This window comes from Oculina patagonica, chromosome 13 (assembly GCF_052425735.1).
Source record: "Oculina patagonica isolate OP01 chromosome 13, crgOcupat, whole genome shotgun sequence".
Lineage (NCBI taxonomy): Eukaryota > Metazoa > Cnidaria > Anthozoa > Scleractinia > Oculinidae > Oculina > Oculina patagonica.
Genome location: NC_135770.1, coordinates 33,703,764 through 33,715,987, shown reverse-complemented (window position 1 = coordinate 33,715,987; position 12,224 = coordinate 33,703,764). Strand labels below are relative to the sequence as shown.

Genomic DNA, 12,224 nt, shown 5'->3' with positions numbered 1-12,224 from the left:
GCGTAATGCGATTTTTTTATACCATGCACTTACTACGGCTTGAAATCGCACCTCCCATTATAAGGAGGGGGTATTAAAAGTTGTTTTAGAGCACACACTTCGAAATAGTACAAACCTGCCAAATTGATACATCTCCAGCCTGCTGTTATAAATCCATGTTCGGCGCCCAGCTTCAGCCGGTCTATAGCCACTGGGCAAGAAAATTATCGAGGGAAAGTACATTTATGCTTCAGGCTATGAATAAGGTAATGAGTATTAAAAAATTCTGCTACATAGTCTGCTAGTCTAGTTGTTCCTACAGTTTCATTGTCTGCACTCCGTAAAGCCGTTTCTATTTTTCTCTCATTTTTATTTCACATCAGTATTTCATTCTCACACTCTCCTTCTTTTTTGGGGGCTTACAGATTTTTCCCCATAAGCCCTAGTGAATGCTTTACAGATCCAGATGTACAGTTCATTTACACTGCCTGACAGTAATTTCTGCATTTTAAAACATAATTGTATTATGTACAGTTAAAAACTTACAGTGCTTTACAGGAAATCATGATGTAATAAGTAAATGAAAACTTGAATGTTTTTTCTCGAAAATGATGTAATTAAAACTTCTCTTCAGCGTTTTACAACAAAGCTACTAAGCAGGTCAAGAGAATTGAAAATCGAGGTCCAAAATCTGGTCATCACAAGAAAAACGGCCTGATTAAAATTATATTTTTCGGAGGAAAATAAAAGGAAATATATAAATATAGTCTTGGGATTAAACAGGTCGACACTGAAATAACACATTGCTTTTTTACGTACGGCACACAACATCGATAAATCCTATTTACAAATATTTTGTCATCAAGCTATTATTAAAAGTAACTTGTATTTTGTACAGTAGCTTCCCACTTAGCCAGTGAGAATTAAGCGCCTACAACTGTCGCGAATTTTCCTGCGAAGTCTTACGACTTGTGTCGACTGGTTGAAAAAAAAACCAACCAGGAACCTGCTGACCGCAGCAACTGTTTACTCCAATTCCCGTAATCGGTTTAGTGCGTTTATGGGATGTACTGCATATCATTATCCTGCTTTATACAACGCTCTATCGATTGTCACACTGGAATACTCATTGCATTAATTGTAAAATTTGATATCATTCTTGGCTCTTATTGGATCAATGAACTTAACATCTTTGCCCTTTGACTTGTAGGCGCTTTTTCCATAACATAGTCAGACGTTAAAAACATTATGTGCTGTTTTCGACCCAAATGTATTTTACAATATGGTTGTCACGCGATGTTTATAACACACGTCCGCTTTACTTAGCGGTGCCTTATGATGATCACATCAAGTTTCCTTAAAAACGTCACACTGCATTCGTAACACTCAGTGGAAACATAAATTATGACTACATAGTTATTGATGGATAGCCAAAAACTGCTGTTAAATAATATGTTGACACTAAGAGGGCCCATTACAGAGGGGGTACAGCGAGAGGTACTGATACAGCGCCAGACGAGTACACAGGATATCCCAGAGGAGGGTCCGCTGCTTGAATGGTGAGGTTCCTGAGTAGCGTGGGATGAGCCTGGATACTGTACCGCTCCTCGTCATCATTTGTGAAGTACAGAAGCTCTAGCGCCAGAGAGGCCCACTGACCCCGCACGCACTCTCCATTAAGGCGCCCCACTGGGGCCATGATCTCTTGCTTTGTGAGAACACGGCTGGTGTATGTGCCCTGCAGAGGTATAAATAAAATTTCTTTTATTTAAAGCGATTTCAAATCGACAAATTGCACGTCTGTGATTATTTAAAACGTTTGAAAGGAATAGAACATGAACTTATGTATTTTTAAGTTACAATCTTACAACATTTATCAGAGAATGTACGTTTCTGTACGTGCTATGTGAATACTCTTGCACTGTAAATCGAACATTCAATTATTGACGTTCAAGTAAATACATGTCGGCCTATATAAACCTTGTTTTCATGTTTGGCAGGTAAATGTGAGCCACACAACTGTAGAAAGTGCACAAGAACTTAATAAAGTAGCTTTTAGCTACTTAATGCCCCGGATGGGGCTTTAAACGCAATGACTTGCACTGCCGATTACAAGCCGAATCTTTATTTCTAACAACTGATATCCAAGCCTTTAATCATTTGCAGGACAGCCGAAGGCTTATACTTTCACTTTCGGAAAAGATTGTAATCGCGCTTTTCTGGGAAAGGACTAGAAACCAGAATGTATTTAAAAGAAACATATACATATTCAAAGATTAAACTGAAAAAAAGATGAAACAGAAACTATTGCTGACCCTACCTTGCCTTTGTCTCTACCCAGCGAGAAAAGGAATGGCTTTTCATGCATGATTGACAGCTGCCAATCGTGGTCTGTCTCAGAGCCTAGGTACCAGTCCTTATCATACTCTGTCATGTATTCTGCTAGTTCCTCTTCACTTGTCACTTCTCCAAGAACAGCTTCGTCATAAGTTAACTTGAATGCATACCTACACGATCAACACCCAGACATAAGCTACATTGTATGCCTAAAAGTATTCCTGCAAAAATCAACATCTAGTCTAGGGAATCCCTTTTAAATAAAACGTGGGGACTCCCTCAGAGCTCTACTTGCAAGGATATTTTCACCTATCAGACTGTGCCATTCCCAGAGTGGTCAAACCACGATAGTAAAACAACAGCTTAAAAAAAGTGCTCGTTATAAAGCAAAAATCCAGCACAATGTTTGCATAACGCGTAACGCAAATACCAATGAGCTTTGAAGAGATAAATACTTTTTAAATTTCGCAAAAAAATATATTAAGGGCTTTTTGAAAGTTTGATCCCCAAGTTGGTTGTTTCCCGGTTCCATTAAAATAAAAAAAATAGCATTACAATGTAATTATTGAATGATTCTTTTACAGCTCATTGCCTCATACCTGTAAGCTTTCAGGACCAGAGATTTAAGCTCGGACTCCTTTTCCAGCCAATCAACATACATTGACCAAGGTACGTCGCCAGTGTACACCTTGTGCACGTGACCAGGACCAGCTGCTACCGCAGAGGATCCTGGGAATCCCAGCACTTCCACAAGTGCATAACAAGCACATGTTAACTGTTTGTAGAAGCCGACCAGCGCCGAATCGCCGAGAATACTTTGAGCAACGGCTTCGCTGTCCTTTCCAAAGTTTAAACTTTTCACAACATGTCTAAACCAGAAATCTGGAAATTTTGACGATAAAGAGTCTAAATGATGTGTCTCAACAGGGATGGAGAATTTCCACTGAGATGGCAAATCAAGTCTATGGGCATGCTCTGATGTGAATGCCGCTGGCTTCACAGCATTGCTTGCGCCTGGCTTTGCATTGTTATTGGAAGCTCCATAGCTTGGAATGTCATAATTAAAATCACTCAAAACTGGATCTCCTTTTTTGATGAGATTTTCTCTTGAACCTTGGTTTTTCGATGCTCTAGACTGGCCGATATCCAGCGCCGGAAATCCACCAAGATTGAAAGATTCTTCTAGTTCGTCTATACCTTCGTCAGCTGCAGGAAGGCCACCAAAGCTAACAGAATGTTTGTGTTTTCCAAGGCTCGTGAAGCTTTCGTCCAATTTTAAACTTTCCTGGGACCACACGCTGTCGCTCAGACTTGGTAAAGATCCGCTTCGACGGCGCTTAGCCGAAGCAACTCTTGTGGGTTGCTCTCGATCTTGCGAAAACGAGGTCTTTGGAATATTCTGTATCTCCACATCATCTTGAGTTAATTGCCTCACAAATGAGGCCTCTTTCGGTTGGGTAGCAGGTATAGCCTCCACAGACATCACCACTTCTTGCTTTGTAACGTCAATTGAGACCTGTTGTGTAGTGTTCTCTGTATTTTCAAACTTACAGTCTCTGCAATAGTTCACCAAAACCCAAACGAGCGTCTTGAGGAAATTTTCCGAATTTTTTCGCAAATTCTCCGGCTGGTCTATCACCCCAGTCAGCACATTTTTGGCGTCTGAATAAGTATTCAGTATTAGCGAGTCGCACGGGCGGAGAACGTTTCCTGCATGTTGGTTTAATGACACCAAAGGCCACTTGCCTTCATGCACAAAAATATCCTGAAATACGTCATCTACGCGCGTGGCCTCCACGGTATGACACGAGGTCTCCTGCAGCTCTAGGCCCTTCATTACCATGGTGCAAAATTTATAACCGCATTCCAGCACGTGGACCCAAATCAACCGATCCTGAAAGCGTACCAGGTAATGGTCCCCTGGTGTAGAATTCCCCAGGGTGCCCATTGCCATGGTAACGCTCAGGGTGGAGGCTACTTGAGGTGTCAGCTGTTTGTAAAACACGGAGTCGGCGCAGGTCGCTGCAGCGGTACTAGAGGCTGTGGGCCAGGAACGCAGAGGCCGCGGAAAGCCTATCAGGAATACAGGAAGGCAAAAAAGAGGCAGCAGTGGAGCTGCTAATACAGTTGAGGTCCCGAGAACAGCTAGAACCACAGGAAAAAATATGGCGGATGAAACTAAGATGGGTACTGTTGACTTATGTCTCTGTTTCGGCAGCTTCCACGACGTGACAGTAAGGGTCGCCATAAAATCAATCTTGTTGAGTAGCTGCTGCAGCCTGTCACGGCAGGCTCCCACCAGCATCAGCTGTAGCCCCAGTCCAGCAGTAGCCCACCAGGCGGCCACATCAGTACCGAGAGCTGTCCCACTCAGACAAACAACAGACACCTCCAGTAGAGAGTTAAAGGTGTTCTGCCACACCTGCAATGCAAACGCAATTTGGTGAGGATTGAGAGTAGTTCTTACCACTTAAACATGGACCCAACCTCGTTCCCAGGGTCTCTCTCTCTCCCCACCCCCCAGAGCGGGGAGAGAGAGTCCCTGGGAACGAGGTTGAAATGGACCCTCCTGTGTTTGCATCCAATCTCTTCTCTGGGCCGGCTTTTTTTGGTCAGCACCTAGAATACATGTCTGGCTTTTTTGGTACTGACCAAAATAAAAGCAAGGCCTTGGGAAAGAGTTAAGTTTGCATCAGGGCACACTTAGTTACTCAGTTTACTTTATTTTGTTTCGGTTCATTTCAGATGAAGTCTTCTTTACCTGCCTAAGTGCTCTCACAGTACCAATGGCCACAACAAACTTTGAAATGTTTGTATTCTCAGGAGCAAGGAACAAACTGAGAAAGGCAACTTGCAGAAGAGGTATTACTGGAAAGAAATGCAAATGAATGGTCAGAGAAAATCAGGTTTATCTGCATTCTTGTCCCCAGAGTCCACAAGCCTTTTCTGGTCAGGGATCGAGACCACAATTCACGGATTCATTGTCAAATCTGACAAATCTGATTGGCCGAAATCTGACAAATCTGGAACGGCCAGAGGTCTTGATCCCTGGTGCAGACCAGAAGGATCGTGGACTCTGGGGGCGAGAATGGTTTACCTGCAGATTGATCACGGGAACAACTACTTTGATGTAATGCTAATTTCTCATCAGTGATGAGAATATAGCAATAATTTGACACTGATTACAAGTAACTTTACAGGTACCGGTATTAACAATGATAATGAGTCATCCATTTTGGCACATTGTACTAAAATGTAATTATTGTACTGAAGCTCTCCATCCAAGGTCTGAAAATTGCTGCCACGGCAAGATATGCTATCCAGGAGTCCAGTAGCAATACTCTACTAACCCCTGATCGGGTCTGAGTTTTGACTCGTTTGGACACCCTTTAGCCAGTATGACACTACCTTATACCACAGCAAACAAACAATGTTTCTATCTGTATGTTTTAACCCTTTTTTGCGCTAGTGTCCAGTTCTCTCACCGTTCTTTCCCCGCGCTCAACGATTGAAAAAATACGACAAAATAGAGGGCTCAGAACAGTCTAGTTTCAAAGCTTGCATTATGGTACCATCATTACTACAATAACAGCCTCAGTACTCACCATAAAAAAGCAATGTCTGCCGCAAAAGACCGACATATCTCAAAGTCTTCTTTCTCTTTTTAAATTCCCCAGATGACTCAATACTTGCTGGATATAATGGATTTCTAAATAAACCAAAGAAAATGCTGATGCACTGGACATCTCCCATAACCTTCAACAGAACCAGTAGCACCACAAATACAATACCAAAGGCGTCAAACATCTCAGGGCTGATATCAGATGAGAAATGGCTTGAGACACCTGCTATGGCAGCTGTTAATAACAGCATTATAACAAAAGTTATAATCTCTTTCAATCTCCATTGTGACACTTCATGCTTTGCTTTTTTCTGTTTGGTCACTGTGTTCTTTGCTTGAAGCGCAAATCCAAAAACATCCATGCTTAGAATGAAGCCAAAACAGGCTGTAATTATGATAATGGCAGTTCTGTTATCAATGAATGTTGCCATGACAACCACCAGGCTTGACAAGATAAACATCACCAGTAACCTGAAAGAATAAGGAAAACGTGTAGGAAATTAATCAAGTGACTTGCTTATTGGACATTAAGAGGGACTGGGTGGGGTACACTTTGGATGAGGGGGACTAGGGGTTTGTAGTTCAGCAGACCTCTCAACCTCAAAGAACCAGAAATCTGGAGTTCAAGGTCAAAAAACCGGGAGATTTATCAACTGACGGACAAAAATAACTCAAAAACAGGTGCTAATTAAGAGAAAGAGTTTTTTTTTCCTGTTTTAGCAACACAAAAATTAACGTTATTTTCACAGCTTGTGTCTTCTATATATGGTTATCGATTGTGTGTCTGGCGAACAAATTCCTTTGCTGACTACGGATTTACACAGAATTGGTGCAAGACAATCGCCTTACTAAGCCAAAAATGACATTATTATTTATACAAGAAATTGTATTCTTACAGCTTGTGACTCTGTTTATCGTGAGATTTTACTGTCAAAAGTAGCTGATTTCTTTTAACAAAGCAGAGTGAAGTAGACGATAGTTTTCAATGGCTGGCAGTGCTTATTGAAAGCACTGAGTTCCTATTTAGTTTCTAATAAAGATGGGTTTGATTCCTGTCGGGAATCAGAATTTTTTCTTTGTCCCTGCATGCTCGTGTCATGTTGAACATCTCATCTTTATTATTTATTACCGAGCTTAAAATTTACCATCTTTATTATTTACTATTATAAACAGGGAATCCACTAACCAGCAATAATAAGTTTCTGTAAAATATCTGAAATACACATTTACTTACCTTAAATCAGTTGCTAGTGGGGAGCCTCCTAGCACTAGTACCAGGGCCTGCTCTGCCAGCCATGGGAGCAGTGCATCAAGGGGAGGTAAGATACCCATAATCCATAACAAAGGAAGAAAGGGGAACACATTATGTAGTGCCTTGTCAAGTGAGGCCAGCTCTGAGTAATTCCTAGGTTTGAAATATAAAAAAAAGAAAATTATATACCTTATTACATGAAATTTTCGCGACACTTAAATTTCGTGATTCTAAAAAAATCGCGAAATTAAAGTGACGCGAACAATAAGTGTCGCGCACATAACACGGCACGAATATTAAGTGACTCGCATATGTTAGTAATCAATGTAAATGGATGTTGTCGTCAATTGACTCACTTGTAGACATTGTGAGAACTGCTCTGTTGTTGCTATTGCCGAGATTAAGTCCCCCCTGCATTTTTGTTAATTTTGACGTTATTGTTCCTTCGATGAAGTCGTTTTATATAATTCAAAGGCATTTATTTATTGTCAAAATATATTGCCAAGAAAATGTAAATTGTGTCTCACTCAAAAACGCAAAATTAAAGTGATTCAAAATACAAAATTTTCGCAAAATCGCGAAATTTAAGTGTCCCGAAATATGTGCACCTCAAAATCGCGAAATTAACGTGTCGTGAAAATTTCATGTAATAAGGTATCAAGTATGAAATTAAAAGTATGAAATTAAAAGGTAATCATAAAACAGCAAACTGTGTATGCATGGAAACCAATTAGGACATATTGCACAAATGTCTGAGCGTGGGGCAAGGAGTGTTTTCCATTTCAATCTATGGTCAAAATAAAGGTAAGGTCTGCATACATATACAAGCCAAGTGGCCCATTAGGCTGGAGCTTATTGGGGGGGGGGGGGTATAACTACTTCCCCCTAGATAGGATGCTATGAGCCCAGGGAGGTACTCGGGATTTCAAGTGATGGGGATGACTGAAGGATTTTTAGGGGGTTTAAAGTTTTTACTTCAGGGAATTTTTTGGGTAGGAAAATTTCAGTCTGTAAGTATTTTTTTGGGTGGCTTGATTTAATTAGGGTTCTTTTATGCATGGGTTTAAAAAACAATCTTAAGATTCATGGAAGTGCCTTGGCTTCATACCGTATTTATTCGATTAAACACCTCCCTCGAAAAAACGCAGCCCTTGAATAAACGCCACATTTTAGTGCAGAAATATTAATAACGCCGCCATTTGAATAAATGCCGCATCATGATGCAGCGTTAAATTGGAATAATAGACTCAAAAAGCAAATGTAATATATTATCAAATTTGAGCAAGCCTAAAATAATTATTTTCCTTGATTGTAACAATGTTTTAAGATATTGGAAATGACTTTTGAGACAAGCACTACAACATGTTCCTATTTTTTAAAGTTCAAATGTTCAGTTACCATGCTATTGTTTGCAAGAAGTAAGTTGAATTTTAAATAAACGCCACCCTTGTATAAACGCCGCCCCCAAATAAACGCCGCACCCGAATCATGAAAAATTTAATAAACGCCACAGCGTTTATTCCAATAAATACGGAAATTCTGCAAATAAAGTACCAACACTGAACCAATGTTTTTCTTTGTGTTATATCTACAGATCATTCCCCCTTTCTGAAAAATTTCATGGGTCAGAAATTCGGCATGGGATTTTTTGGGGGTTGATTTTTGGTCAAAGGCCAGGGAGGGATTAATTTTGGGTTTTGTTGGAAGCCCTGGGGATTTTTTTGGGTCTCGATTTTTGCCCACATTAGATCATCCCCGTCACTTGAAATCCCGAGTACCCCCCATGGGCTATGGTCAGAATGGTCCTTCCCACTGGAAAATGTTCAGGAGAAAAGTGGAATACCAGTACCTTCAAAGGTATTCCTCCTTTCTCGCTCGAGGGAATGTTACTGTATCATAATTTTTGCTTTTTCGCACTCCTCAATAAAAATATCCAGCAGTTCCAGTGGAAATAAAACTGAACAGTCTTTTTTACCAGAAAGTTTAAAAATGGTACACACTCATCACGCACCATTGTGTTATCTGAAAAATTGCACTGTTGTATTTGCCCCAAAATTCTCCCCAGTGTTTCCACACAAATGGAAAGTGCTCCAGTGGTTCCCATCAACCTCATTCCCAGAGTCTTTCTTTTTCCCATCCCCTGCTGGGAGGGGAGAGGGTTCTAAGTGGAGAAGACAGGCTGGGAATGAGGTACACATAAGTGCCCCCAACGCTATCCACTATCCAATCTCTGATATGTACCCAGACCATGTACACCTGGGTGATCATTTGAGAGTGGTGATTAGTGGAGGGGCACAGGGGAGTCTGACCCTCCCTCCTCCCGTGCCTTTAACTCCCACCTCCGGCCCCTTTCCATAGCAGTTTTCTCCTCTTTGTCCCATAACTATTGCGAAATGTCGCAACATTTTCCTCATTTTCTCCCGGTTCCACCACCTTAGGAATCTCTCTTCCCACCTTCTCTTCCCCTGTGGGTCATCACAAAGTGCGAGGCAGCGAGGCATGCAATCCATTCCGGTTAGCCTAGTAGCATTTTGGTTAGCCTAAAAGGCACTACGGTTAGCCTAAATAGCACCCCAGTTAGCCTACAGTTAGGGACCGATCGTTAATTACGTCCCAGGGGAGGGGGGGGGGGCGGTGGTTTTCAAAAAAGTGTAGTGTTTCAAAACTGAACCCTCCCAAAAAAATTTTAGGTAAAAATTATACCCCCCTTCCCAATTCTTGTTTGAAAAATGTACCCCCCCCCCTCAAAATAGCTCACCTGCTTCAGCAAATTCTACAAAGCTTCCAGCCGCTACGGCCTTTCTTTCTTTTCTTTGAACATCCCATGCTTTGTAGAGAGGCATTTGTGTAGTGGCAAATAACGCGAAAAGATCGAGCAAACTGGCGAGCATCTGGCGAGCAGCCGTCTGGGTAATTTTAAAGATGGCGGATTGAGAGCTAGGTTCCAGGCTCAAGCGCGACCATGTCAAACAACCCTTACCTCAGGACCTGAAATCGCGTCAAATTCTTTTCTTTTGGGATCGAGGATAGATCACTGACGTCAAATTCCCTAGACTGCTGTTGCTGTGTCATAAAATTTGACCCCCCTCATGTTTTTTACCAGAGAAAAATTAACCCCCCCAAAAGGGGCTTGTTTTAAAATTGTACCCCCCCCTCCAAAACCACCGCCCCCCCCCTTGGGACGTAATAAACGATCGGTCCCTTAGCTTAGGTAGCTTGCAGTTAGCCTTTTTATTTGGAGTAGGGATTTCTGCCTCACATGCCTCGCTGTCTTGCCTCGCATGCTTCGCAGCCTCGCCTCCCCTTCTTCCTGCCTTTTTTCTACTGAGCACCCGCCCCCGTGTCCCCATCCACTGATTAATCAAGTGACAGCTATCATTTGAGGAAATATGGTATCCCTATCTGGAGTGAAATCGGGGTATATAGGAGAGTCCCTTCTTATCCCAATCCCTCATGCTATTATACACCGTTCAATTACAAGATTATTTTGAGAGAATATTTAAATCATGCACCAGAACAATCTTGTTCCTATAATCTCTTTGTCGATCCAGAGAGGGTGGAAATAGACAGACATAGGAATGAGGTTAAGAAATATTAAACTACATGATAGAATCTGTCAATCAGGCTTTGACCGAAACAAAACTTTTGATTGACAGAAGCCAGTTATGAACTTACCTTGCCAAAACACCAATAATTCCAAATATAAGCACATAAAATGGCCTCATAATTGGCGTGATTTCCAAGGTATCAAGGGCCCTGAATATAGCTAGCTCGGGTGGAGATGTCGAGGTTAAAGAGTACTGAGCTATGCAAACTGTCCACCATCCAAAAATGAACAGAACCACTGTTGCTCCAGTGTTCGAATACAGTGCATTCAAATACGACGGTAAAAGATATAAAAACAATAACCCACACACGATCCCTGAAATCAGTCCATGGATAACCATATTAGCCACAAATTTCTTCGCGGGAAAAATAAAGTCAACAGTTTCTAAACCACAACACGAAACGAAGTCGACCTCGTCGTCTTGAGCTAAGAGGTTCTTTTGAAATTTGGCAAGACTTGTCGAACTTCGACGCATAAACCAGCTAAACATCTGCATGCTTACTACAAATACAACCATAAGGCCACCATAAATACAGCCATTAGTGTACACATCGGTGATAATTTCGAACTCCGCGCAAATTGTTAGCAAACCTCCAAGAACGAATGGAACCAGAAACACCAACACTTGGTTCAAATAGACATAAAATGGTGCCTCGTATCCCAGTTTAACCTTTAGTCCGCCGAGCAAGGTCTGTGGGAAACGTTTCCAGAAGAATTCAAGTTTATAATCGTTGAGTAAAGGTGCTCCACCACCCTCCATAGAGCCCATCACATTAAACACTCGAAGAAATTGTCATCAAATTAAACGAAGACGTGCATGCAGGTTTTTCCGCGATCGACAGCAAAATGTGTAGAATTTGTACCGCATCGATCGTTTGCTCGGTTAGTTCATTCCAAGTAATCTTTCTGTTCTTAAACGGAGGAATTGTAAAATAAAGCTTTAGCCGATTCCCCGATGTATTCAAGTGCTTTCATGGTGTTCCAGGCGCCATCAAATCTTCGATGCTAAATGAGAGGCAAAAAGTCGTCCATTTTGAATGGCGGCAAAGAAGATTTCCATCGGATTTGATCCGGTAATGTAAAACACAACCTGAAGGATTTTCGTGCAGCAAATCAGTCCATATCCATAATGTCGTCAAAAATATTTGGTATTTTTGCTAAATCATTTCACAAAAGGTACATTTCTGCATTATTTTCTTTACAAAAGTAAGTTGATATTGACGTCAAGGCAACCGTGGACACCTGATTGGTTGAGGACACGGAACAACTGGGGACCTGACTGGGGTAGGCTGAGCAACAACTTTCTTTCGTTGGATTTCGTTTGGAGCAAGACTAAATTATTAAATTGCTTTATTTAACTAAGAGCCTACAAAGGAGATAAATAAACACATATTTTCATAAATGAACCTGGCCCAGAACAGAAGAAA

General features: G+C 41.4%; 1 protein-coding gene across 1 annotated transcript; it reads right to left on the bottom strand.

Annotated features, from left to right (window-relative positions):
* Nucleotides 1–752: 752 nt before the first annotated feature.
* On the bottom strand, nt 753–12,013 carry LOC144635162 (pecanex-like protein 4). The gene is made up of 7 exons (XM_078494226.1): nt 10,866–12,013; nt 7,173–7,343; nt 5,922–6,409; nt 5,078–5,184; nt 2,916–4,738; nt 2,300–2,486; nt 753–1,717 (listed from the first exon to the last, which is right to left on the bottom strand). Exons 1-7 carry the CDS (start codon nt 11,564–11,566, stop codon nt 1,454–1,456), a joined length of 3,741 nt encoding a protein of 1,246 aa, XP_078350352.1. The 5' UTR covers nt 11,567–12,013; the 3' UTR covers nt 753–1,453.
* Between the last annotated feature and the right edge of the window lie 211 nt (nt 12,014–12,224).